The sequence below is a fragment of the Vitis vinifera genome, chromosome 18, assembly GCF_030704535.1.
Source record: "Vitis vinifera cultivar Pinot Noir 40024 chromosome 18, ASM3070453v1".
Lineage (NCBI taxonomy): Eukaryota > Viridiplantae > Streptophyta > Magnoliopsida > Vitales > Vitaceae > Vitis > Vitis vinifera.
Window position 1 is genome coordinate 8,979,444 of NC_081822.1, and position 27,366 is coordinate 9,006,809.

Genomic DNA, 27,366 nt, shown 5'->3' on the forward strand with positions numbered 1-27,366 from the left:
ATCTCCCCATCAGTAGATGTTAAGACTTAAGACTTAAGACTTAAGAGAGAAGGAAAAGAAAGAAAAGGGTTTTAGAGAGATTAGAGGGTGAGTCATGTGAGCGATGTTAGTAAATTGAGAATGGAGACTTTGGGGGTTGCATTTGGACGGCCATGAATGATGAAACACTATGCAGATGCAGGAGGGGCACGTGGGGTGGGAGGGCCCACACGCACACGTGTACAATGTGGTCCATGATGACCCCATACAGAGCAGGGCATAGAGGAATTTTGTTGGTATAGTTGAGGTCAACATCTCAATCATGGAGGCATTATTTTGGTGGACACACTCATCTTCACTACTAAGCCACTCGAAAATAAAATAAAATCAATATTCTATTTTATCACCTCTTTACTCTTTAGTCTTCGGTCTTATAGATAAAGGACGGAAAGATGGGAGAGAAGCAAACATTGCATAAAACAAAGATTTCACACTCATCCACCTCGTCCTTTTTGGGTGGGAAAGCCTTTTTGCTTTTCTACTTTTAAAACCTTATTCTTTCAAGCTAACGTGCTATCAAACAAAAGTTTTTGCTCTCTCTCTCTCATTTTATGAGATTGAATCCTTGTTTTATCACACAATCAATTTGGGGAGGAAAAAGGAGGGACTTGAATTTTACAATTTTTTTTAGTAATTTATTTCATTTTATGTAACTTACTGTTTCTTCACTTTTATAAAGAACTCATCAAATACACCACCACTCTTTGCCCTTTCAACCGTGCCATGTCTAAGTAAAGGTCCCCACAAAACTGGCCCAAGCATGTGCATTGAGACCAATTCTCTGTCCTGGGGTACACTCACCCTAAGCCAAGAGCACTAAAACTATATAATAAAAACAAAAAAAAAAAAAAAAACATAAAAGAAATGTAATCTTTTACAGACTAAAAATGACAGCCCATGTAACAAAAGAAATCAACAAAGAGTCAGCATTTCCACTGTAGGGCAGGGAAAGAAGAAACTGAGTAACAAAGACTAAAAACTTTGTTTTTGCAAATAAACAAATTTCCAATTCTCCTATTTACCCTTAACCTCATCAAAGGAAACATCAAATCAATAACACATGAACAAATTCAATTCTGAAAGCTGATCGCACGAGTTTTTCCAGAGATCGGAATGAATCCGTGTTAGAGTTCTTATAGAAACTCTCTACATAGAGTAATAAAATACTGAAGGCTGATTGCATTCACTGTTAGCTCTATGAAATGGAAGAACCAGTATACAATGGAATGGATACAGAACTAAATATTTATCACCTCAAGTGCCTTTTAGTGCAGTGGTGAGTTGTTCAAGACTTTCCACACATCTTTCAAAGGGGCCTAGGCAGAATGTGTTGTCGCTTCCCAAGTTGGAAACAGATTCTCAGACAACAAATAACCAGCTCTAACTCCAGTTTTCTGGCTCAGCTTGGAAACATTAGAAAGAGATCTTGATGGTTGCTGAAATAGAATATCAAAATGAATCCAAATGCTCGAATCCCTCAAAAGGAAATGGAGGGGAAAGAGAGGTCCCTGTTTCCGATTTAAGCTATTAAATAAATAATTGTTAGTGCTCGTGGAATGCAAATGTAGTTGAGGAGGATTGGCTAGTCACTTCCACTACTATATCTAGATCCATCTGAAATCAAACATAACCAACCAAGAAGGTTTTCCCGCATTAGAGTTAATCAATCTGTGAAGAGAGAGAAGAGAGATAGAGAGAGTGAGAGAGGAGTTGGCATACCTCCTCTTCTCCCTTCCATGGCTTCTTTCTTCTCCTGGCAACTTGAGCAAAGGAAGGGGCCATCCCAGGGGCGTAATTTTCCTGCATTAGATGAACCAGCGTGTATAGATATACCCTCTCCAGGTTTCATCTCTACTTGACAAACTGCACACATGAACAACTTAAACACGTTGCATATCGGGTATTTCGCATCTAGCCTGCAATCAATCACCACAAACATATGTCAAAGAACTACAAACCTGCTTGACCTTTTTAATCATATAGGCCACGCAGAAAAAGAATGAGGGGGAGGGGAGGAGAGGGGAGGGAAGTGCAGAAGAAGAATTAAGAATGGAAAAAAACACATGGTGGTAGCATATTTTCTGATCCTGGAGAAAAGAAGCTTTTTGGTAAATGGATTATTTTGCATGGTCCAAACCTTTCGGCAAGCATAGCAGATCCTTCCTCAAATAACTCCTCCACCACATCTGGTTCACTATATTCTTTGTCAACATGAGAAGATGACTCTGATGGCTTCTTGCGAAACATGGACTTGAAAACCCCTTTTCCCTGCTTCTTTGGTGGTGGCAAAGGAGCAGCAGGTACCTTTTCTGGTGGTTGTATATCAATCACAATGGAAGTTGTATCATCTCGCAGTCCCTTTACATGTAAAGCTTCCTGAAAATTGAACATCAGGGGTAACCAAGATATAGTCATACAGCAATAAGCAACAGATACTACAAAGAAAGGGCCTGTTTGGTGATTCTTTTTAAAACAGTTTTTTGTTCTTTACCAACTTCAAAAACATGTTTGACAAATTAACCGAAAATAATTTTTTGAGAATTTGATTTGAAGACGGTAATTTTTTAGAACAAATTTAAGATGTTTTCAAGTGTTTTTCCAATACTGTTCTAAGAATGGGCCGGGAGCATTGCATTATGTACAAGAGCAAAGTGCCTTCACAATGAATACACTGAGAAAACTTGTTTTTAGAATTGAGTTTCCAAACAAAATTTTGAAAAATAATTTTTAAGATCTGTTTTAAAAAAATAATTTTTGAAAATGTTGCCAAATAAATACTAAAAAGTTGTTCATTGCACACCTTAACAACTTGAGTAGCTGCTGCATCTGCCGGCATCCCACGACAACAATCAAAAGCCATTTCAGGTGATAAAGCATCCCAGACACCATCACTTGAAATTATGAGCCTACCACCAGCAGTAGACAACTGCAGCAATAGTATTATGAGAGTTGTGTTAGAGTTCCTTTAATAGAACAATAAGATGATTAGGGCAGTATTCAACAAAAGAAAATTAAGGCTCAGATTAATAACAAAAATTCATGCTGTAAAGCTGCACTGAGAGCAGTGCCATAATAAGATGGAAGCATGATTCATAGTAACAAACGTTTCCTCAACCTCTTTCAACCATGTTGAAATTTCTTCAGTAAAATGGAAGTAACAGGACGGTACGCCAATGCAAGAGGCCAAATTACTTAAAGAAGCATCTCAATTATAAACTAAGATTGTGTTTATTTCATAATCAAGGAGATTATTAGTTGACATCTGAATTTCCATTTTTTACCCTCATTTTGTGGGATATGATATCTGCATCCTAGGATATGTCTCCTAATATTAATTATAGACACAAACAAATAGAAGTAAAAGGCAATTTAAATCCACAGTTCAAGTTCTAAGCGTTGCAAATAATTCCTCAGAAAAATGGTAGTGTGTACAAGAATGTGCTGGCAGTTGTTCCTCATTTACCACTTCTCTTGCTGTGCTAACAGACCAAGGTTGACGGAGATCTGTCCAAACCCCACATTAATTGCTCAAATTTTACTCATAAAAGGTTCCATCACAAAGGACTTTATCCCTTTATAAAACAAATTTGAAATCTTAAGCCAACCATGATCAATTTTGTATCAATGGCCCAAATAATGAGATTTTCCTCACAAGAACCAAATATTCAAAATAGAGAAACCAAAAATCACCTAAAATGCTTCAATTTGAATGGAAAAGAAATGTTTTGCATTAAAGCATAAATCCTTGTCTGCTAGCTCAGTTAAACTCCATAAGCAGATTTGAACATTTGGCCCTTGAGCCCAAATCCCATCTACCATAGAAAATGATACTACCAACAGCCTCAAGAGGTCACCTAATTTTAATAAAAAATCCCTAAGAAATTTAAAGACCCAAGGAGTTTGTGCTAGGGTCAACAAATTCAACAAAGGTCATCCTAATCATTTGGGGATATTAGCCACATGAAACCTATTTTGCATGTATCTTTTATAGGCATCAACGTCCAAAGCTAAATAGGGATGAAAATAGGCAAAGAATAAGGCCTTTTTTGGTCTTTGAGAAATTGAAGAAGAAAAAGGAAAGAAATCAAATTTTAGAACCAAAGGGTCTGCTTGGAAATTGTTGTTGAAAGCAATTTTCTAACCTACAAAAAACATAGTTTTTTTTAAAAAATCTTCTGAATTTTTTTAGAATAAATTTGAGATGTTTTAAAGTGTTATTTGTAGAATGTTTTGAGAAATACTTGAAAATATGGAGAATAATTTGAGAACATTTGTATTGTGCATAAGTGCACAGTACCTTCACAGAGAATAAGCCAAGAAAACTATTTTCCATATTTGAGAACCAAAACAGAATTTAAAACAACTGATAACTTTTTAAAAAAATTGTTCTAAAAAACTGTTCTTGAAAACCTTGCCAAACTGACCCTAAAAGTTATAGTTCATGGCCCTAATAGAAACAATACTGAACCCAATAAAACCAAAATCCTGACTTCTTTTCCAGCCCTTTTTGAGCAATCAACTGATGGCAAAGGAAATTTATCCAAAAAAGAATTGTTCCAATTCTTCTAAACAAATTGGAATAAAAATGTTGCAGAATCCCACAAAATCAAACTTTTATAAATATTTCTTCTCTCTCTCTCTCTCTCTCTTTTCCACGGAAACCTGAATTTTTAAAATCATTTGGCTACTGTCTTGAAGCAACAGTTAGGATAGAAGTGGTAATATCAAAGTAAAGATTTGCAAGAAAAATCATTCATAAGATATTTTTCTGGAGTGAAGTCTATCCACAATGCTATAGCTTATAGCTGAAAAAGCTAACAAGAAATGTGTAACAAGGGCCAGATGTAGTCACATAAATAACAATTGAGCAGGCAATGGGAAGAAGCAGGGAAAAACAACATCACTAACACATAATAAATATAAGATATATGTAACAAAATGGCTAACAAACCTTCACTTGCTTTACATAAGGAACCGGAACAATGAACTCTCCAACATCCATATCACCAATGGATCGGGAAAGGCACAAACCACCAGGCCAGCATCTCAAAGGACCAATCTGCAGGAGAATTAGTGTACTAGTTATTCAGCCTGTTTTAAACCTAACAACAAACCTGATACAATTTCATCTGAATAGGGTTGGATGGGAGAAAGTCACAGTCCATAGGAGAAGAACCAAGTTATGACAGGAAAAAGAATCTATTGACAGAAAGAATACAGATACAATTTCATCTGAATAGGGTTGGATGGGAGAAAGTCACAGTCCATAGGAGAAGAACCAAGTTATGACAGGAAAAAGAATCTATTGACAGAAAGAATACAGTGTTTATAGTTCCTCTATTATCACACCACAGACAACTTTGAAATTTTCATTTGCTCCACAGATAATGATCCATCAACATTATAACAAATATGCACAAATTGGTATTATCAATTTCAGAATTTATATCTAAACTAAAAGAATTTTAGCAAAAATGACTATTTCTTATCTTAATTGTTAGTTTGAACATTTGTACTACTTTTGGCTAAGCACCAGAATCTTAGTTAGAACTTGGTTTTACACTTCATATAGGTTCTTAATACAAATTATCTGATCCCTCTTAAGAAAATTCTTCAAAATATCATTAAATAATTAAATTGCATAAAATCTTTTGCAGGCACTTCCCCAAGTAATGCATTCATGATTTGAGTTTGGCCAGCCTTCAAGTCTTAGAAAATTCTTCAAATTTTCATTAAATAATTAAATTGCATAAAATCCTTTGCAGGCACTTTCCCATGCAATGCATTCATGATTTGAGTGTGGCCTCAAAGTCCAGCATATTTACAGGGATATCCATATATATTTAATTTAAGCTTCAAACAAGAAACTCACCGAGCAACTAGAGAGGTTCAAGAAATAAATTATTCAACTACTAAAAGAACAATTATGAAAGATAATTACCTCTGCACCACCACCTGTATTCAGTCGACCGACCTCACCCCCACTTGCAGTGATACGATCTCTCCTGATTAAACATTGAAAATAAGCTTTAATAAACAGCTAATTATTAAGTGAGCCACCAAACGCATTACACAAACAACTTACTCCTCTTCATTGCATTCAAGTCTATGGTCTGCTGACAAATGGTATATATCACCTTCAGCAGATTCAAGTATGCACCGTGAATCACCAACGGAAGCAACAGTTACCACCCATCCTTCTATTATAACAAAGGTAACAGTTGTTCCTGAAGTTCGTGCTGAAAAAGTAGCCATATCAAATTTTCAAGTCACATTTAAATGAGATGAAAAGACTCTTAAAAAAAGGAGAATGCAGCAGCATGCAGAGAGAAAATCAAGTTCATAGCAAAGAAGAAGAAAAAATGCATGTACAGAGTAGTGAGTAAACCATGACAATTGAAAGTGTCAAACATTGATAAATGCCAGGTACTAACATGGATACCAAAGCTAAAATAACTCTCCTTTACATAGAAAAAAAGAGATCCATCAAAACCATGCAAGCTAAAACATATAAAAAGGTTCAGCCATGTCCCAGCAATCGTTGGTTAGAGCATTGTTATACTTTTAGGATCCATGCCATAAAGCCAATTATCCTAATACAATCATCTAACTTAAATGTTTACTAAAAGATAAACAATGTGCAACAGATATTATAGGATAGTTTCATGCATTATGATCGTGGTTAGATAAACATGTCCCAATTTTTTAAATAAAGGCATAGAAGTGTGTAGTATTGGTAAAAAGAGATACCTTTAGCCCATTAGCAGCAATTACCTTTGCAGGAGTTCAATAATTCAAATAGAAGTTTGAGAAAAATATGTATTGAAGAAATATGATTTTAAGACACATTAGACTTTGATGATAAAAGAACTATCATGATATAGATCCATGTAAGACCATAGAAGCATATCCTGATCATGCATTAAAATAAACTCAGATGATCAATCTTGTAACAAGATAACCCTACACATTAAAAACTCAGGTAGCAATTCCATTATGACAAAAACTTTGTGGTTCTAATTGAGTTATATGACATTTCCCTATTTGGACCATGGGGTAACTATACTACATGTGCTACATTAGTACAAGTTACCATGAAAATTATTCATACCTTTCTCTTGGAAATCTATATCTGTCTTAACAAACCCTGCAACCAAAGCCCTAGGTAAGGCAGCTACCCACTCATCTCTGCTAAGTTCTGGAGGAATAGCAGCTAAAACATTGTTTAGAAGATTCTCTTTTGAGTATATAGCAGCTGCAGATCCATTATGTCCATCAAATAGCTGCAAAAAAAGGTTTAGTAAGATCCACCTACCAAAAATACACATATATATTATCATATAGAAACTGTTGTGTAAATATGAGATATAAGCAACAATAGATAGTTTAGCAGATGGAAGGCAGTCACCAATTCTTTAGAGGTTCACATCCCTTAAAGCGATCATGCAAGTAATGGAAGGCAGAAGAACAAGAATCAGGCTGATGAAAAGCAATTATCATACCATGGACTAAATAGAAAATTCATATAAATAGATAACTTTTCACAATGTTAAAACAAAACAAAATTTACCAGTGAAAAGAGGAAAAAAAAAGGTACAAGATGGGAGGTTTCTCACAGAGAGGAGAAAGTAATAGAATATAAATGAAATACAAAAGTCTGTAAAACAAGAAAATATGAAAGAATGCAATAACAAAGCCCAAAAATGTTCAAAGCAAAGAGGGAATGAAGTATCTAATCAAGAATTCGAAATCACAAACTTCAGTTTCAATTTATAGCAGGAATCAACTGGTGCAAATGACAGATGAAATGAACAAGTTAAAGCCACGGTTCTCCAATCTCTAATAAACTAATAATTATTTTTCACAATGTTAGAACAAAAATGAATGGTACTAGTGAAGAGAAAAAAGAACAAGGTGAGGAGGTTTTCTCACAAACACAAGGAAGTAATAGAATATAAAAGAAGTACAGAAGTGTGAAAAACAAGAAAATAAAGAAAATGAAAGAACAAAGGCCAAAAGAGTTGCAAAGAGGAAGGGATGTATCCGATCAAGAATTTCCAACTTGCAGACAATCTTCAATTTCAATTTAATAGGGAGAACCAACTGGTGCAAACAGCCCCATGGAATGTAGAAGATAAAGCCAAAGTTCTCCAACCTCTAATAACCTGAGATATTCATAAACCTCAGAACTTGTAAAAACAGAGGCCAAAAAAAGGCATCTTGATCCTATCCAAATAAAACCCAAGAATCTGAAAGAGGATGCAAATATCTCCTATACATTCCACCAAATATGCCAAAAGGATGGAAAATATTTTCAATAATTTGCAAGTTGTCCAATGAAAAATCATAGACATTAACTGAAAAAAACAACACCCAATCCTCCACAATTCAAAATATAAATATAACTAGTTTCATTTTAAAATAGCATTTTTCTTTTGGTAGATATATAATCCTACCGAAAGATTTGAAAAACACAGGATGGGATCCAAATACATGTGAAGTATTCGGACTGGATTCATAAAAAATGCGGTCCCTCATTTCATCCAAAGAAAATTCCGATTCTTCAACAATTTACTTGTTCCGCTTTTCAACAGGATAATACCTTCCATTTGCTTTTACCATTTCATTCTTTTATATATATATATATATATATAAAAGGCTAATACCTTCCTTCCCAATCCTAAAATGGAAGCAAGCCATAGAATATGTTAGAACATTCTTAGCATAAAAGTGGGAGAAGATCATCAAAAAAAGGAAAAAGGGATAACAAAGATAGAGATGAGAAGAAGACAAAGACAAGACACAGAATATGTTAGAACATAATTAGCCATAAAAGGCTGGAGAGGATCATCAGTTGTCTTTTGATAAGAAAGGAAAATGATGACAGAGATGGAGACCAGAAGGACAAGAAAGACAAATTTATATATTCCGCTCAAATCACACCTATGCAGTTGTTGTGGTGATATATCAAAATACTAACATGCATTTAATCATGAGTGATGCAGGCATCCATCAAAACCAGTTATTCACATTCAGAAGTATTGAGATATGGATGGCATTGTTCTCTTTGTTGACCGATAATTTTGATAACTTATCAACTTTTTCCCAGTTCCCATACATAAATCTCAAGGCTCCCATATCCCCATGACTTCCCTCCTTTCATAGTTGCCAACTCCAACTTCAAATTGCCTTCCAAGTCACCAACCCTCGCACTATCTCTTGAAAGCATCAAGAACAAAGAAAACTTGAATAATTTAAAAAGTAAGCCATTTCTAAAATTCTTTTCTTCCTTTTATTCAACTAGAGAAGCAAAATGGCTTGTGTTATTCAGAAAATCATATAAGAATTGCTCAAGCTCTAACCAGAGACAACAAGAATTCCACATTAAAAAGAACCAAGACAAAAATCCATACCCCAAAAACCGAGTATGTAGAAACCCCATCTCCAACCACCCTTTGGCATTCGGTCTTGAGTAAAGTGAAGTCCTCCCCTTTCTTGCTTTGGCTGGCCTGTCCATGTATAATATCAGGTTTCTCAATCTTCTCACTGGCCAATTCCCGCTTCAACAGCACCGAGAGCGGGACAGTTTGATGTTCACTCCTGGTGGACATTGTTCACCACCACCTCTCCTCAAATCGTCAAGACAGATTCCTCAAAACCAGAATGTATCATCCACTACCTCTAGTCTTCCATGTATTGTCAATCAAAATCCTGAACCAACCAACCAAATAACCGCAAATTAATTTAAGCACTCATCCAATAAAATTACCAATTACAATGAAAACCTTAACTGAATGCACATGAAATTCAAAAGCGTATCGAGATCTTCGATCGTTAAATAAAATTAAGAAAAACAATCACAAAATCAAATGCCAGAGAATCCTTACAACAAACACACACCAAATCAACCCAATTGGAAACATATATCACAAAATGAAAGACCAAACTTTAAATAGAGTCTCCTCAATCCATGTGTAGATTTCTACAGTACCTTATAATTTATACCAATAATAAAACGAATAAATTAAGAAGATGGACACAACAAGAAGAGGCAAATGATGGAAAACAACAGAAAAAGAAAAGGAAAATTACAGGGAGAGAGAAATGCAAAGTTGGTGATGGGTTAGAGGAGGAGAAGATAACCAATTGGATTGGTTGCTGTGATCGAGAAACGCGGATCCCGGCGTTATGCAATATTCCATACAGCAATCCAATTCCAATTCCAAGAGAGAATGAGAAAAGGAGAGAAAAAAGGGAAGAAAAGGAGAGAGGCGCAAATGGAGCTGTTCGTGTTTTTTCTTTCTTTCTTTTTTAATGTTTTTGCCCCTCGGAAAGGGGTGAGGGTTGACATGACAAGAACGCACCGTTGGGGAGTTCGGCGTTCTCTAGCCGACTTAGAGAAGAGCCAGTGTTTATCGTGCGCCTCGGGCTACCACTCTACTGGCTTACGCTTGTGGGCGCGTGGTTCACTTCCGCAACTTGTCTCGTCATCCAACGGCTTCAAAGAGATGCGAGTCCTCTCCAAAGCCGATCAGCATTTTACGTGTGGCCCACGAGCATAAGCTCCTCTGGATTACCCTTTTTTTTTGGTTCTCCTGATTTAGCAAGGCGCCGGTTGAGCGAACAAACGCGAGGGGGCTCTCGATAGCGAAAGAGGGGAAGAAAGGAAAATAAAAAGGACCGAGTCAAAACAACCCTCACGGGACGGAGAGACATGAAAAAATAAACGCTTAGCCGGTTATAGAAAAAAGTTATTGAATATTATATTGGCAATAATGCCGTTCTAAATGTCACGTAGCTACGGGCCTTTTCTGCAGCTGCGTGGGGCCCCAAATTTAGGGGGCATAGGCCCATTTGTCTACCTCGCACCTAATGCTTTTGACGTCCATCTTTCCTAGAGTCACCCTCCCCGAAATTCTCGGCGCCAATTTTCTATATTGAGAATTGATCGTCTCATAAAAGCATCCTAGGAAAAGGATAACAAACAAGATATAATGAGTGTAATTTTTATACCTTTGAAGAAATGGAGCAATTGATCAGGTCGTTGGCTGAGTAGCTTAATTAATTAATTAAAAAGCATTGAAATTCCTCCCCCCCACCCCCCCAAAAAGGCTCCACAACACTGGATCACATATTCTATGAATTTTGTTCTTGTGCTGTTGACGGTTGACAAATCAAAAGAGTCCATTGCAAGGGGTAAGGTAAGATGAGAGCATGTTCCATTTTCTTTCTTGCCTTGCAAGCTGGATCGGGTCCAGCTGCCACCAACTGTTGCCATTTAACAACCTGTCCTCCAGTACAGCCCACAACATCACATTCGCCAGGGTCATTTCATACATGCATATGATACAATAAAATATAATAAATATGATAATTGCAGCTAATTATCTTTGTACTTTGGGGGAAATGCAATACAGTTTATGATCCTGATTGGCTCAGATTTTGGGGATGCTGGATTCTGGACAAGGCTCCAACTAAGGTCCTGACCCTGCCGGATATTGATTGCTAGGCACGAGGCTGAATTGAAACATCACCTCAAACTAGACCTGCTGGTCTATCAATCTTCAAACAAGATGCATTAAGCTGTCTTCAAAGCGAGAAAGCAACAACAAACATTAAACATAAATGCCCATTGGGATCCTATAAATTCACAAGCTGGAAGAAATAGGATTGCCTCATGGCAAGGAACTACAGTGGATTTACAAAAATAGAGGAAATGAAAGGGGAAAAAAAGTTGTGCTAGAACCTAATACTGATATGTTCTAAGAATAAGAATGCATTTTTATACGAAACTCAGGACAAAATGACCCGTCTCTCTACTGCCAACTTGCTATCTGCAACAAATTGTAGTGTCAGTAAGAAGCAAAATCAAAATAAACAAAAACATACTAATACTGTTTAGAAGGGAAAACTAGTAGTATAGAGAATAAATGACCAGAAAACTTCAAATTAGAAGCTCAACAGTAATGGAAAAAGGAATAAATTGACACGGCATGATATACATCACCAATTCTTAGAGGCACTGAAAAATGAACAGAACCCAATTGCAACAGGAAAATGAAAAAAAAAATGCCTTTCTTATTAAGAAATCCATTAATTAAGACCACACCCAGAAAAAGTAAAGGCATCCAAATTACATATCTGTAAATAAATAAATAAATAAATAATTGAATGATCATAGACACCAACTTAGATGTAGAGCTGGAGAATGTTGTGCATTGTTAAACTGAATAATATATCTTCATAGATTCTAAAGCACAGTAGCTAGCAAGTGTTATGTATGCCTATGCCGCCCCTGGTTATTGTATATGCAAGTGGTTCTAAACATGGAAGTCAGGCATGTCAAAATATGCTGTTGCTTAAGGGACCACATGCAGTAGGGAAATATTTGCTGGAATGTAATACTTGGGGCCACACCTGACCAGATGCCTTGCCAGCAGAAGCTGGCATGATGGGCTGAGCCAGATGAAACCCCCATGGATATGTAGTGTTTGAGAAGATTGTTAAGAATCTGCTTGCAGATCTAGGAAGGGGTGCATGACGGCAAGGAAGTTAAATGTACCTTACTGTGTGACACTGTCATATTCCTAATCACAATTTGGAATATGTTCATCGCTTCATGCAGTATCCTAGAGAAGCACAATGGGGAGCAATCCGTCTCATGATATGTAAGAGAAGCTCAAAACAGAGGCCTAGGACTGATCTTCCACTCATCTTGATGCTGTGGACTCCTCTGATGCGGATGAGCTGGAGACCATTTGAATGAAAGATCTTTTCCAGGTTACTGCACCTTTATTAGTGGCAATATGGCTGCCCCAAATGTAGAGGGCAGAATATTCTCGCTAGATTGATTGCAGAGGCAGCAATATCATCGCTGCTACACATGATATTGCTCACCCCCATTTCTTGTAGTGGAGATTTAACCCATGTTATAGACATGCTATAAAGTTGAAGACAGGTCTAACTCTCATGCTATAAAGTTGAAGACAGGTCTAACTCTCATGCAGTCATATTCAAGGGATCACATTTCTGGAGTTCAATCAGCCATGGGTGGGTCTGGATCTCAAAGGCCAACAAACTGCATAACAAATTGTACATATGCTATTTTTGGAATATAATGCTGACAGTTATGATGTAAGTTGTTCATATTGCAAATTCTCCAAGGTTGGTAATAACAAGAAGCAACAAAAATTCAACAAAAAGAATTATATCTAACATATTAATAAACATACTGAAAACCAGAACCAAACAGCAATGAGAAATCACAATCCAGCATCTCCAAGTATTTGGAAGGAACCCAAAATTGTTACCTGAATTGACTAACATTCACTTGTGTAAGATTTAGCACTTGTTTCCCTCTTCAAAACTACTTACTCTTACAATGTACACCTGAAACAAGCAGATAAGCAAATATAAATCTGTTCAAAGAATCAGAAGTACTCCATGGTGGGGATAATGAAGGTGCTTAGTCTGCAGTGCAGTTCAATGATCACCTTGAATTTTGTAGGCCTGACTAATTGGAAAACCAATGCATCCCCATCTACTAATTTATGAGCAACAGAAAATCTTTTCCATCCACCGCTAAGTCCAGATTTCCGGGCCAAGAATACTGTCGGATACTCATCACCCTCTTCACCCACCAGATTCATTATCACATCGGATTTTGGAAGGGTCGTCTTGCAAAAGTGCACAGGAAGGCCCTGTTGTCAAAATTGTCCAATGTAACTGCTCCAAAGGTGGAAGAAGTAATACATAGCATTCAAAAAAAAAAGGGAGCAGATAAACCAAGTTACTAACCAGCCAGAATCCACCAGTGACATGTGATTGGAGCATTGACTTCAAGAAGCTAGGATACTGGGGTTCTAGACTAGCCTGCAATTCTTCAGCTCTCTCCATGGCGCATGTTCTAGCTTCCTCCGAAGCATATACTCGGTTGGACAAATCCCTTCCCTTAGAATGAATCCTATATACAACACAAAATGCCAATCAAGTATATGACACAGCGCCAATAAATAAAAATTTCAAATCAATATACCTTTCAGATACCACAACTCTAGGTATCACCACTTTAGGGGTCACCACTGCAGGTATCACCACTGGTTCAGAAATCTGTCAGGAGTAATAAAGCATTATATTTCTAATTTTCTAATAATCAAACCCAAATCTAACAAAAAGAAAAGCATACTTATTAACATAATGAATCATTTATTTACGGAATCAAGAAGCATACAAAAATTTCAAAGATTACAATCTTCCGTAAGGCTATGAACTGTAAAACGAAAAACAAGCTGATTTCGAAATGAGGTCCAATACCGAATGAAAACAGAAAATAGATTAGGAAGAACTCACTTCCTTTTGAGCCTGGTAAGCCTTGTTTGCAACGCGACTGGACCTTCTCAGTGGGACCTGTTGCTCGCGAACTCTGCGTGGTTTAGAGTTCTTCGCCTGGGGATTGAATATGAAACAGAGTGAGTGGTTTTACACTTTCTACTGAGTGAGATTGAGAGATATCGAATGAGGAAGAGAGAAAATCACCGGGGAAGACTTCGGGGTGAGAGATTCTCGGAGAGCTTGAGAAAGGAGGGGAAGGTTGAGGGCTTGAAGCCTTTTATTGTTCTCCTCTAATCGCTTGCGACGGCATTCCTCGTATGTTAGCTTCGCCGCCACCATTTTCCCAGTAACCAAACAAAACTTGTATGCCTCACCAACCAACCTCCACGACAATGAATAACAGAGACTGGGAAGGGCACTCTCCAGTCTCCACTCGACCGTTATGAATCCCACCTCGCTTTGAGTAATGATTGCATCACTCTTGGTGATGCAGTTGGCTCACAGGTGGAATTCATTGGGGCTCTCCACCGCTCTCCGGGCTATGTCACGGCTGCTGAGCCACCGTCAAATCAAAATCTAATCAAACGGTTTAAAATTCAAAATGATTTGAAACGTGGTATTATGCGATCCTTTGGCACAAATATTTCAAATATAAAATGTGCTGAGGCTGAATTTTGCGCCCATATAATAATATCATTTGAAAAAAAAAAAGGTATTTATACATTCAGTTCTAAAATGATTGCCAATGTAAAGGTACAAATTACAAGTTACAAGTAGTTGGATAGATTTTTTTTTCATTTGAACTTTTTCTGAAAATCTATCATTTTTAATTTAGTAAAAATTAAAACCGCAGCCCCGTTCTAATGGAAACATAGTAAAAGAGAGTTTGTCATAAAATTAATTATTTTGGAAAAAATTTATAAATCCGGATCCCTTTCCTACATGTTTAGCCAACTGAAAAAAACATTCGAATACTTAAGCAATGGAAAACGGAAAGCCACTAATTTGGTGAATATTTTGTGGAGGCACCTAGATTAAAGATTTATAAAGAAAAATTGCTGTTGATTATTCTTCTGCCATAGCGGAAGCAAATACATTTATTTCATGGAAAGAAAACAAAGCATAGTCTCAGACATGCTGAACTTTCCAATTGATATCACCATCTGCAGACCTCATATATTTCTGGACACCATATTGACATCAGAAACAACACAACCATCAGCAAGTTGCTCTCCTCCTCCATTCAATAATCTATAGAGCCCAAGGTCTTCAACCAGGCAAGTACCTCCGCCAGACCTTCTTTTAAGCTTCTAGGGTTATAACCCAGCTCCACTTTAGCCTTCTCACAAGAATACGCCCACTGATGTCTCAGAACTTGCACAGTCTGCTCCAAATGGTACATGAAGGAATTGTAAGACGAAAATTATAATTTAAAGAAAAAAAGAAACCCACAAGAAAGGTAAAAAAAAAAGAAAAAGGGAAATGTGACAGAATGACAGTTGGGAGAAAGGCCCAGGGTGCGAAAAGAGGGGTTAGAGCATCCAGCACACAACCTGGTGATGAGATCTTGTATGACAAAGTCCAACCAGTTTGCATTATCAAAATAATCAAAATAGTTATCATCAGATCCAAAGTTTGGATTTGATATGTGAATTTCACCCGGAAGTCAAGATTTTGGAATTTAGGAGCAGCAGTTTCTCTGTGGGCATTTGGAGATGGGTCAGGAGGTGATGGTGGCAATGGTAGAGCTGTGGTATCAATAGTGGAGGCGGTGCCACAATGTTAGTGTGATGGAGGTTTGTGCAGGAAGAATGGAGCATACCGGGGGGCTGATCAGAGGAAGCTTTCCTGTTATTCTAGCGAAAAGAACCGATGCCCATCCATAAACATCAATCACCCATATGGGAATGTTAAACCAAGGCTTCTTTGTTCCAGTGATGACAGCAGCTAAGTCGAAAACAAGCTTGAAAGATGCATTTTCTCCTGTAAGTAAGTATCTTTCACCCAGTCGACCTTTGTTCATTGCTGCTATTTGCCCCTCCACTACATCATCAACATGACTAAAAGAACATTTATCATTTCCATATCCAACATAACCTGGTAGTCGCCCATTAAAGCGTTCAATCAGCTGAAAGGACAGAACATAACCAACTTTTAATGAGCAAAAGTATAGCATTTGCAATATTCAGATATACGCTCTTCCTAAGTGGCAGCAATAATTCAATCTTTAAATCTATCCAGCATCAGATAATTACATTCCTGTTATACCAAATGGAAAATGGAAACACAAAGAAAAACCAAGAGTTACTCAGCTAGCATAGCTCTGGAAGAGTAACACCAATGATAGAACAGATTTTTTTTTCTCCCCAACCCCCCTGAATTAAAGTGAGTGGGAAAAAAATGAATATGATTGCTCTAACAGGGTAACTACCCCTTGAAAATTTTACTTGAACATTCTTGAAGATATATTCATTCAAATATGGACTAAATCAGGTTACCAGGATTCAATAGAAAACGGTATAAATTCCAAAATCCACCACTGAGAAAACACTACTTTTTCAGATACGTATCACAAACAACTAGCGAAACACCTTCAAAGAAATGAAGAAAAAGAAGAGGAAGGAAAAGCATTTCAGCATTTGGTGATTCTGAACAAATGCTACAACATGGCAAGCCACTAATATGTATAAACAGATAAATTGAGTATGTAAAGAGAAAATAACATTTTTGTGATCTTGTTGAGAACCAGAATTTTTTTTTTCTTCATTAAAAACAAAGGCATCTCTAAACTTCAATCTAATTTTTCCATACTATAAACCAGGGGGTAGCAAAAAAATTGAAAGTCACAGTAGTGGACTTAGTGCTGGAAGCAACTACCTCTGTGTAGCACTCATCATAATTATAATGGAGGAATGATTAAAAGTAACTAATTCATAAACAGATAAAGAACATTTTATAGCAGCAGAAGCTGAAGGGAGAAAAACAACAAACAAATAACACTATAGGGAGGGAGTGCATCTGTGTTGAAGCCACGACCTCCAAAGAACAACCAAATAATTTTCACTATACTTATTTGTTCCTCCCTGAACCATCAACCTCTACTACTTTTGCAAAAAAAACCTCAGTCAGCACCTGTTTTAGCCACTAGCCGTGTTTTCTGTAAAAGGAAAAATCTATCAAGAATTTTGAAAATTAATTTGTATCGCAACAATTTACAATTTACTGAAATATAACTAGTCATTGACCATGTTGAAAACCAGCATCTATCGTCCATTGCTTGTAAACCATGGTTAATGGAAGAAAATAGAGATATTAGCGACTTCTAACTCCAATTGCAAACCCTTCACTGTTGTAAATCACAAGGCCAAGAGCCAATCCTAATTTCATATAACACATTCTCCAATTCCATCGTCAATTGCCATTAATTTCAAAATAAACTGTTGCCACTGATTTCTACTGTTATGATCCAACTTAAGCAAAAAGTCTTAAGTCTTACCATTCGAGCAACAATGTTGCCGGCTGTAACCTTGCCTGGACCATATATAACTCCCGGATAAACCACGACTATTGGTGACCCCTCTACTGCAGCTTGAAGAGCAATCTTATCTGCCACTACCTTTGACCTCTCATACTCCGTGCAGAAAAACTTCTCAGGATGGATCTGTCACCACAGTTTTGAATTTAAGGAAGATATTATGACAAGCCAGCAACATCATATTGAACTGCAAAAAATTTAAAGAAAAATGAATTGATCTGTATACTTGACTCTCATCTGCCACATATCCGTCGGTCGATCCAAGAGCAAAGAATGACGAGGTATATATTAGCTTCTCTACTGTCTTCGTCTCTTTAACCGCTTGCAGCACATTCTTTAAACCTCCAACATTAACCTAATACAACGAACATAATTTTGTTTGATTTTTATTTTCAAACAATTGTATCAAAATCCTTTATGCCCCGTTTGGTTTCTGAGAAAAATTATGGAAAGAAGATAAATTCAAATTCTGAATCTTCGGGTCCCATTGAATTTCGAAAATATGAAATAAAAACGTGAAAATGATCGAAAATTATACTAAAACGGATTCTTTCCTTTCCTAATCCGAATATAAAAAATGTAGACCTAAAGAATTTATTTAACCCTACAGTTCATCTAACCCTACAGTTCTACTTCAACTAATTGGCTTCGCTGAGGTGGTCAGTTTCATCGCTCAGAGCCATAGCAATTCAATAAAAATTTATTTCCTCCTTTTTTCCAAAATTTTCCCAGCAACCAAAGGCAGACGGGATTGTGCACCTACTGATAAAAATCTGGAAGGATCGGGAAGCCAAGGCTCGACTAGGGCGGCGACATGGAAGACGACTTGACAGCCGTCGCAGGCGGCCAAGACGGCTCGGTACTCGGTCACATCTCCATAAGCAAGCTCCAGAGCTCCATCGTCTCCGCCACCAACCGGAGGAAGGCAGGAGAGGTCGCTAGATCGCCGGACAAACGCCCGGACAACGTGGCCGTGTCTGAGCAAGGCATGACAAAGCCTCCCTCCTAAATAACCGGATGCACCGGTCACCAGTACCTTCATACTCACACTCTCCCTCCCAAGTAAATGACGCCAACAACCAGCAAGACCTAATTATTACCATCTTCCAAAGGTGTTTTAGTTTATTTTAGGGAAATTTTATTAAATTGGAAATAAATAGATGATAATGATGGAAAAGGCTTACAAATACAAACCTTAAAATTTCCCTCTTTCCTTAATAAAATCAAATTTAGGTCATCTATAATAATGATTTTCAAAAACTATTTTAGAAAATAGTTTTTAAAAATTATTGTTCATGTTTTGCACAACAAAAAATTGTTTGAAAACCTGAAATATTTTTAACCAATTTTTAATATTTTTAAATATATTTTAAAAATAATTTTGATATCTAATGCTTTAATTTTAATTATTTTATATTTTTATATAATTATTTTTTCAAAAACAATCCTAAAATAATAAGTGAAAACAATTAAAAAGATGTTTGAAAACATTTGTTTTGTTTCAAAAAATAAAAAACTGTTCCCAAAAAAAATTACTAAACAAATTCTTAGCATTTCAAAAACAATCTTTTACTCATTTCCTTCATCTTCATTTTTCAAGTATTTTTTTTCACTCTAAAAATTCTTGTTTTGTATGTGATTTAAAAGCAATTTTCTATTTTTAAAAATAGAAAACTGTTTTTAAAAATTCTTAACATGGTTTTACTATTATTCTTTGAAAATATTTTTTAAATTCTATTATCTATATATATTTCATTCTTCAATACTTCCTTCTTAAATTTTCAGCATTATTTTAAATTTTACAAGCATTTAATTCATCTCCATAATTGGTATTACGACCCTATCGCTCATAAAAAATGATTATACATATTGAAAAATAAGAATGGCTTAATTTTTTAAATTAAACTTAATATTCTAAGAGGACATTATAATTTTAGACTCTTGATTATAGATATTGAAAAATAAAAATGACTTAAAAATTTTAAATTAATTAATTACGATTTATGACAAAAATTGAAAAAAAATTTGTTCTCTATAAATAACAAAAATAAAATAAAGTGAATAAAAACCTCAATTAAATGTTATAGTAACATGTTATCTTCACAAGACTTGGCAAAAAAATTTGAGGGATTATTTGAAATTATTCATGAAGGAATTAACAAATTAAATGAGTCAAAAATCAATGTTTTTGTGCACAAAAATTATTTAATACAAAAAGAAACAAAATGGAGTTTGAAGACTAATTAAGTCGTATGTGTAAACTGGAAAAAGAAATAAGCCGAATAAATTATTCACTACTTACATTTAACTTATTTGTAAACAACTTCGACTTATATAAAGCATTTGTAAAGAGTAAAATTGAATATTCTTCCATTTATTAGATATTTGAATTAAGTTAATTATAAATAAAAATATTAAATATTTATAATTAAGTAAAATTGTGACCAATTAAAAATAATTACGTAACATAAACTTTTTGAAGAGTATTTGCGGGAGGGTGAAACTTAACATTCTCCAATATCATAAACTCAAATTATGTTAATTATAAATAAAAAAATCAAATATTTATAATTAATTTAAATTATGACCAATTAAAATTCATTACATAACATAAATTTTTTATCAATAAAATAATATTTTGCGTAACATGAACCCATGATCAAAAGAAAAGATAAATGGTCATTGATAATCAAAGCATAATTGTTAGAACTAATAAATTTTGATAATTAAAAAATAATAATTATAAAATTTAATAGAATAAAACATCCAAATCTTCAAATTAGGAAAACATGTGTTTTTCTTTGTATTCCATCCTTGTTACTTCGTTTAACAAACTGCCCATTAATTTTTTTTTTTTATAAATTTTAGGGACAAAACATTAAGTAAAATACCAAATATAATATTTCAAATCTTCTTAAATATTATTTTTACTTAAAAAATTACAAAGTCACATCAAAGAAGTCAAGGCCAAATCAAACTAAAACTTACGCCACACAAAAGCTGAAGCCAAACCGGATCATAATTTCGCCAAAGTCGAACTCAAGCCAAAGCTCAAGTCTAGCCAGGGGCTAGGAGATGAATTAAGAATCTTCAGATGACATGGTGAAAATGAAGGAGCTGTAGTGAATGTTGGCGATACACTTGCATTGTATTTCGCAAACATATGATGGGCAATCCTATGAGTGGACGTTACATTTCACACCTCCCTCTTATTCTACTCTCCTTTAATTGTTCTCCAGTAAAGTTACTGTACATTATCATGTCAGAAAGAAGGTCCATCACCTCAATTTCAAACCATGCCAATCTGCCCTTCATTGTTCCACACACTACAAAAACATCAAAACTTGGAAAGCTCCTCTTCATCTCCAGCTAAAGTCTTCAGCTTCCCATCTGATGATGTTCCAGGGTACGTATTGCTTTGGAGGACATGCCAAAATCAAATGACAAGCTTTATTCAACTTTGTAACAAGTACAGCCTCTATAATCTTGAGCGTCGTATACATCTAATGGGGTTGAAAGGGGCGTGCCTCCGTGTCCGAGCAGATGCAGGTGCATTTGAGGAGCCTGATGACCTTATATCCCAATCTTCAACGTCTTTGGGAACGCAGACATCAAAAAGGATTTGACCAAAAACTCCATGGGCGTTGATGCTTGGCAGGCTTGACAGATGGATCAAACCTTCCTTGTGTTCATTTCGCACCGACCCAACATTTCTACCCTCCTGATACTCCAATGAGCTAGGTGAGATGAAGTGATCATTCAACTCCAGTGCAACCCTCCCAAAGCACTCATTTGAGCTTGTTGTTGCTTTCTTTGGCTGGCAAATGGGGCTGGATGTCTCATCATGTACTTCCAAGCTCATCCTTTCTGCTTCTAGTCTGCGAATTCTTTGGGAATATATTATAGCTGCCTTTTCAAGAAGCTCAGTCACTGCAGCCTTGTAGTCAATCATATGATACCGATAATGATCTGCAACAGCATTTAACCATGGGAATATGATTATCATGTATTGTGGTTTACAGAGAATTCAGAAATGAAGATAATTAGGAAAGCTTTATAAACCCAGCCCCTTACTAGGCATAGAAACAGTTGTATATGATATGACACCAAATCCCATAAACCAATTTGACATGAGATGACTAAGTTTTGGCCTCTCACGTTAAGCAACCTTGAGAATCCCCGTTCTCTCCTCCCTTCCACCACCCAACAAGTACAATACCATAACATGAGATTAAGCTCCCTGCAAAATCTGAATCCCACCACCACCCACAATGTAACAACCTGCCCTCAACTGTATAAATATTGTTTATTTTGAGTCTAAAAGGTTCTCATGGCTTTAAAACATGATTACAAGGTTAAGAAGAGTTTAAACATATACAGTGTCAAAAACTTTTTCCTTTATCTGATATGGGATATCACAATTCACACACTACCCCAAAAACACCCTTAGATGGGGGTCCATAAAGAGGATGAAACTCGTAAATCTTCCATTCCTCAACCACCATGGTACAATGGCTTTGCCTGTTTATGTACAAAAGGCACATTAATACAAAGTTTTTATCCCTCCCACACTTGAGTAGAAAAGGAACTTGATCCACAAATTTTAAGGGCATCAAGGGCATTGAGGTGGGTAAAAAAGATGCTTGTGGCAGGTTTCCCTTTTTCATCCCAAAATACAATACATTTCTCAAATAAGATTAGATCTAGGAAGCTCAGTTTCATATAAGCATTTACAATATACCAAATCACATGTGACATACCTCAGAATTTCTTTTATTGCCTAAACATTTGATTGGAAAGGACATTCACTCTCACAACTATTACCAGGGAAGGAGGAGGGAAGAAATGGAGGATTTGGTGGGTTTCTTTACAATAAACCAAATCACATGCAATAGACCTCAGAATTTCTTTTATTGCCTAAACGTTTGATTGGAAAGGACATTCAATCTCACAACTATTACCAGGGAAGGAGGAGGGAGAAATGGAGGATGTGGTAGGTTTCTTTTTTCTTTTATTTATTTATTTATTTTTTATTTTTATTTGCCCTTCAAAAGTGTAATAGATCTCAGGGATAAAATCAAATTTATGAAAGCTTGTTGCTGGGTAGCATTTAACTATATATCCTTTGGATTTAATGTGATGTTCTGCAGGTGTCAGAGCTCCATAAAAGTAGTGTTGGCCATATTTATCATATGGACTGTAGCAAAAAAACCAGGGCAATTTAAGTTTAGGAGCAGACCTACATGAGGAGAGCTGTTCCATTTCACCAGCTTCACGTCACCCCCAAGTTCTTGTAATCGCTGAGCAAAATTGCAGATAATTTGATAGGGAGCAAGGTCATCATCCTCTGAGCATAAAATGAGATATGGGGCCCCCATGAACTGCAAAAGAATGATATTAAATGAACAAAGCAGACAACAAAATTGTTGGCTTTGAATGGCAATAGATCTGATAGATACATACAATAGAGGAGTACAGAGTTTGCCAGTATTCAGCACGCTGTGATTCAAACCGATTGAGGAAGAGCGCATCCAGACTAGAAGCAATACCATTTGCAATCCATGATACTAGTCTAGGAGGATGGGGCACTTTGAGAACAGTTGGTTTAAGGAGAAATCGAGTACCCACATCGCTGGTAAAATCTGTTGGACAAGAGTCATAGATGTGGCCAGCAACACAGTCTCTAACAAGCCGATATTCATCCTTCATTGGAAATAAAAACAAATGAATAACGATCCTGTTTTGAACTTCTCAAATTTATATAAATGCTAGCCAAATGATTGTCTACATCTTTAGCCAAAGGAGACAATAACCACGGTATCTTAATTAGCTCAAAGTATGTGTATACATTAACAACTTCAAAGAACCATATCAACAGAACAAGGTGATCAATGATCAAACACAATCATGTAACTGAAGTATAAAAATTGAATTTTATTAGCTGAAGTATAAAAAGTACCGGATTGAGTTGTGCTTCACACTTTCCCTCGATTATCTGAAACAAAGAGAGAAAAATTATTCATATTGATGTAAGCATTCAAGTTCCTGATCTCTGGGGTGCAAAATTCACTAGGAAAGTAAAAGAAAGTTAACTTAACACTTGCACATACTGACATATAGAATGGTGAGTCAAAAGGAGAAGAAGGAAAAGAGAGAGAGAGAGAGACAGAGAGAGAGAGAGAGAGGTCACCTGAAGAACCTTGTACATGCAGGCTTTTGGACCACCAGAAAAAGATGCAAAGACAACTGGGCATGGCCTAGTCTTTAGCTCCTTCATATCCAATGAAAAGAAAATGATATCAGTTAACCTTACTCTATGCGTAAGTTTTCTCCAAAAGAAAATCCTAAGCTTGAGGATAGATATGTTTTGACTAATAAAAAAGAGAAGATTACACTGAAAAAATTTATTTAACATATTGCATCACGGCAGATCAAGGAAGTTGTTTTCTCATCGGAGTCCCACAATATGGGAACAGAATTGACAAAGCTATGCTAATTTTCAACTCCCAATTTTTTATTTGCCATTTGTGAGGATTCCCACCCATATTTTCACGGTTTTTCAAACTTGAGGAGGCCTTGTAACAGATCATAACCCTATAGACATTCATTCAGAATATCATCTAGGCAAACTAAATATAAAGACATCAATTTGTAGTTGGTGATATAACAGCACTAACCTTAACAAGCTCATTAAGAATGTCAGACGCCAGGGATGTGGCCTTCTCAGGAAAGAATCTGCACATCTTAGAAATTATACTCATCAAATCCAAATTAAACCACAAAGAAAAACAGAGAAGAAAAGAAAATACAACTATGATAACTGGATTTGTTTGGATGGGTGAATCCTGGAAATATTGAAAAAGTGCCAATTATTTGTGCTCTTTCAGTATAACACTAGCAACTTCTGAGTTATGATCATGAGTATGCACTTTTCCAAACAATTCATGATGGATTCCATTTTTCTTTTTTGGAATGACACTTTCCCAGTAAAATGCTGCACATAACATCCAGCTGTCATTCTAACATTTCATCAATAATATAGCTCACTAACCTTACAATCTTAATGATGATAAGCTTCGCCCATCAATATAACACAATTGTTTTCTGATTTGATCTGATAAAAACCGTGGGACTTTAATGGTCTTAGCAATCAATTTATGTCAAAGAATTTAGCATACAAATGAGAGTCACAAGATAAACCCAAGAATATTAGTCATTGGGAGACGTCCTGTAACAAGCCCACTTAATCATTCACTCCATGGTATGTTCTATGCTGAAAGGATCCATCTCAGGATCAATAGAAACCAATAATCTTCTCAACAGCAAGAGTTCAATGCACTCAAATATTAACTGTTGTTCTTCCTTGCTGGACGTCAGATTATAGGATCTCAAGTTGGTCAGTGCTTCCATTCCATCCACTTGAATTATAGTTATGTGGTATGCTTCTATAACACCCCAATTGTTAGTTCTTTACTGGCAACAGTTTTGGACCATGTTGGGGAATGCTTCCAGTGCACTTTTAGTTAAAATTCTAGAAAGGAGAAAAATATAAGTAGATGCTTCATTGTGAATAGTAAATATATTATTGCCCATCCATGATGGCACAATTTATCCACTTTAAGCTATCATATTATAAGTAATGCACATTCCTTAGTTAAACTACACTAGTGGATTCAGATTTCATTGACACACTGGAATTCTTGTTTTTGATCTTAATTAACAACTATAAGAACATTATGCATCTATCTTTCTACCCGATACATGATTCTTATAACAGTCTACTGAGACTGCATCAATCTGTCAACCATGAACCCAGATTTCAGTCACTGTCTTTCAAGAAACAGACCTGGGCTTATAAACTGTCCCCATTACAGCATTTTCAATGCAGAAAACAATTCCTATTCTTTATAAACAACTACAAGAACATTATGCATCTTTCTACCCAATACATGATTCTGTATAACAGTCTAGTGAGACTGCATCAATCTGTCAACCATGAACCCAGATTTCAGTCACTGTCTTTCAAGATTGTTTCAAGAAACAGACTTGGGCTTATAAACTGTCCCCATTGCAGCATTTTCAACGCAGAATGCAATTCCTATTCTTCAACAGTTTTCTTAGATTAAAAGTGATTGTTTGTTACCAGAACTCATAGATTAAAAGTTATTGTTTCTTACCAGAACTCATCAATCTTAGCAACGAGTCAAACTAACTTATGGCTCAACGTCAAAAGGTACATTCCATTGAAGTCTTTTACATCACAACATCTTAAAGAAACTAAAATTTACAGTACCGTGACTACAAGCTAGCTAGTATGGAAGTACCATTCATCATCCGCACCCTTTTAAATTTCACCAGAAATCAGATTTCTGAGAAACCCAACAGAGAAGGAAAATTAAATTACAAATTCGGAAACTCAGAGCGACCCTATTTTTGGCAACTGAGTCAGACCCAAGGGAGACAACAAATATCAGATAATGAAACCTAACTCCTGTATTACCAATCAAAGCATCAAACAGTCAAACCTACAGAAAAAATTTGAGGATCGGAGGAAAAAATACCAAATTGAGGATAAGTGGACATACACATTGAGAAATTCTGGATGGCAAATGAGGGAATTCCAACCCAGAGACGAGTAGAGCTGCACATAGTTCTTCAAGTGCTTCTCCTGACTCGACATCCATGCGAATACCACCACGATTCCTTCAATCTTCCCAGCCGTCTCATTTCTTCCCCAATAAAACTTACCCCCAAACCCCCACATCTCCTCCTTATTTTCCCCAGGAAAAAAAAAATCAGGAAAAATTTTGGGGACTTAAGAATAAGACTCCAACCAAGAACAATGACTCGCGCTTGACCAGGGAATTTCCTAGAATTGCCAATGGGCGAAATACGGAGGGGTTAAAGGCGCAAAGCCTCTTCCTTATTTTGTCTCGAATGAACTTGCAGTTGTTCATACCACTTTTGGACAATTGGACGGATTTTCTGCCGTCGTAAATTGTAAAAGCCTAAAATCTGTCCCACCACCTACTTGTGGCCGTGAAAGGTGTGCCACATCCAGCGTGGGGTCTTGGTTATGGCTGTCCAGATCGACTATCCATGTACGACAATGCCCCCTCTGATTTTCTTTGCGTGACGTGTCAATTTCCCATCGGTAGTTGATGTCTTTATTGCAGGTGACTAAAAATGTTATGATTGTAGACGATTAAAATCCTCCTAAAACGCCTTTGAATGATCGGACTTCGTGATTTGTCACGTTCTTATCTTTCCAAAAATCCTCATAATCTATGGGTAAAAGATCAACTCAGATGAACATAGACCAAGTATTTTCAAGGACTAAATATTAAATGATTCTTATTGGATAAGTCTAACAAAGGATTAGAGTACCTTTAAGGAGAGGTCCTACCTCCTACCAAATAAGTAATCAAGGCTGGGCTTGCATTATTTGATGTCGCTATCGC

At 36.2% G+C, this 27,366-nt stretch overlaps 4 protein-coding genes across 11 annotated transcripts; all 4 read right to left on the minus strand.

The window, feature by feature from the left end:
* Positions 1 to 1,089: 1,089 nt before the first annotated feature.
* On the minus strand, positions 1,090 to 10,766 carry LOC100260807 (probable protein phosphatase 2C 12). Of its 8 annotated transcripts, none has more exons than XM_010666277.3 (10): positions 10,404 to 10,766; positions 9,453 to 9,750; positions 7,151 to 7,322; positions 6,125 to 6,278; positions 5,981 to 6,044; positions 4,991 to 5,098; positions 2,840 to 2,965; positions 2,177 to 2,415; positions 1,759 to 1,955; positions 1,090 to 1,653 (listed from the first exon to the last, which is right to left on the minus strand). In XM_010666277.3, exons 2-10 carry the CDS (start codon positions 9,648 to 9,650, stop codon positions 1,622 to 1,624), a joined length of 1,290 nt encoding a protein of 429 aa, XP_010664579.1. In that variant the 5' UTR covers positions 9,651 to 9,750; positions 10,404 to 10,766; the 3' UTR covers positions 1,090 to 1,621. The 8 variants fall into 8 exon arrangements, with proteins under 8 accessions (XP_010664579.1, XP_002284640.1, XP_010664578.1 ...); XM_002284604.4 differs by having other exon boundaries at positions 10,183 to 10,734; XM_010666276.3 differs by having other exon boundaries at positions 10,132 to 10,734.
* Positions 10,767 to 11,350: 584 nt separating this feature from the next.
* LOC100248836 (B3 domain-containing protein At5g42700) lies at positions 11,351 to 14,943 on the minus strand. Its single transcript, XM_010666279.3, has 7 exons — positions 14,575 to 14,943; positions 14,389 to 14,484; positions 14,075 to 14,148; positions 13,837 to 14,002; positions 13,533 to 13,739; positions 13,350 to 13,428; positions 11,351 to 11,873 (listed from the first exon to the last, which is right to left on the minus strand). Exons 1-6 carry the CDS (start codon positions 14,707 to 14,709, stop codon positions 13,381 to 13,383), a joined length of 726 nt encoding a protein of 241 aa, XP_010664581.1. The 5' UTR covers positions 14,710 to 14,943; the 3' UTR covers positions 11,351 to 11,873; positions 13,350 to 13,380.
* A 431-nt stretch (positions 14,944 to 15,374) lies between these two features.
* LOC100266013 (uncharacterized) lies at positions 15,375 to 19,028 on the minus strand. The gene is made up of 5 exons (XM_002284600.5): positions 18,669 to 19,028; positions 18,132 to 18,260; positions 17,867 to 18,031; positions 16,193 to 16,498; positions 15,375 to 15,754 (listed from the first exon to the last, which is right to left on the minus strand). The coding sequence occupies exons 1-5, from the start codon at positions 18,945 to 18,947 to the stop codon at positions 15,614 to 15,616; spliced, it is 1,020 nt and encodes a 339-aa protein (XP_002284636.1). The 5' UTR covers positions 18,948 to 19,028; the 3' UTR covers positions 15,375 to 15,613.
* A 1,878-nt stretch (positions 19,029 to 20,906) lies between these two features.
* Positions 20,907 to 27,210, minus strand: LOC100243704 (uncharacterized). Its single transcript, XM_002284589.4, has 7 exons — positions 26,491 to 27,210; positions 24,583 to 24,640; positions 24,096 to 24,176; positions 23,865 to 23,900; positions 23,369 to 23,608; positions 23,145 to 23,286; positions 20,907 to 21,874 (listed from the first exon to the last, which is right to left on the minus strand). Exons 1-7 carry the CDS (start codon positions 26,667 to 26,669, stop codon positions 21,384 to 21,386), a joined length of 1,227 nt encoding a protein of 408 aa, XP_002284625.1. The 5' UTR covers positions 26,670 to 27,210; the 3' UTR covers positions 20,907 to 21,383.
* Positions 27,211 to 27,366: the final 156 nt, after the last annotated feature.

What these genes read in the sequence shown, in the direction of transcription:
- LOC100260807 (XM_059734456.1), bottom strand. Translation starts at nt 9,650, where the DNA reads ATGTCCACCAGGAGTGAACATCAAACTGTCCCGCTCTCGGTGCTGTTG. An exon ending in CTTGAATGCAATGAAGAGGA is followed by an intron (nt 6,045 to 6,124) that starts GTAAGTTGTTTG and finishes ATGTTTAATCAG; the next exon opens with GAGAGATCGTATCACTGCAA. An exon ending in CAGCTACTCAAGTTGTTAAG is followed by an intron (nt 2,416 to 2,839) that starts GTGTGCAATGAA and finishes TTCAATTTTCAG; the next exon opens with GAAGCTTTACATGTAAAGGG.
- LOC100248836 (XM_010666279.3), bottom strand. Translation starts at nt 14,709, where the DNA reads ATGGTGGCGGCGAAGCTAACATACGAGGAATGCCGTCGCAAGCGATTA. An exon ending in AGAGTTGTGGTATCTGAAAG is followed by an intron (nt 14,003 to 14,074) that starts GTATATTGATTT and finishes TGTTGTATATAG; the next exon opens with GATTCATTCTAAGGGAAGGG. An exon ending in TCACTGGTGGATTCTGGCTG is followed by an intron (nt 13,740 to 13,836) that starts GTTAGTAACTTG and finishes TTTTGACAACAG; the next exon opens with GGCCTTCCTGTGCACTTTTG.
- LOC100266013 (XM_002284600.5), bottom strand. Translation starts at nt 18,947, where the DNA reads ATGAAGGTACTGGTGACCGGTGCATCCGGTTATTTAGGAGGGAGGCTT. An exon ending in ATGTGGCAGATGAGAGTCAA is followed by an intron (nt 18,032 to 18,131) that starts GTATACAGATCA and finishes CTGTGGTGACAG; the next exon opens with ATCCATCCTGAGAAGTTTTT. An exon ending in GCAACATTGTTGCTCGAATG is followed by an intron (nt 16,499 to 17,866) that starts GTAAGACTTAAG and finishes CTGTCCTTTCAG; the next exon opens with CTGATTGAACGCTTTAATGG.
- LOC100243704 (XM_002284589.4), bottom strand. Translation starts at nt 26,669, where the DNA reads ATGTGGGGGTTTGGGGGTAAGTTTTATTGGGGAAGAAATGAGACGGCT. An exon ending in GCATGTACAAGGTTCTTCAG is followed by an intron (nt 23,901 to 24,095) that starts GTGACCTCTCTC and finishes TCTTTGTTTCAG; the next exon opens with ATAATCGAGGGAAAGTGTGA. An exon ending in GTGAAGCACAACTCAATCCG is followed by an intron (nt 23,609 to 23,864) that starts GTACTTTTTATA and finishes TTTCCAATGAAG; the next exon opens with GATGAATATCGGCTTGTTAG.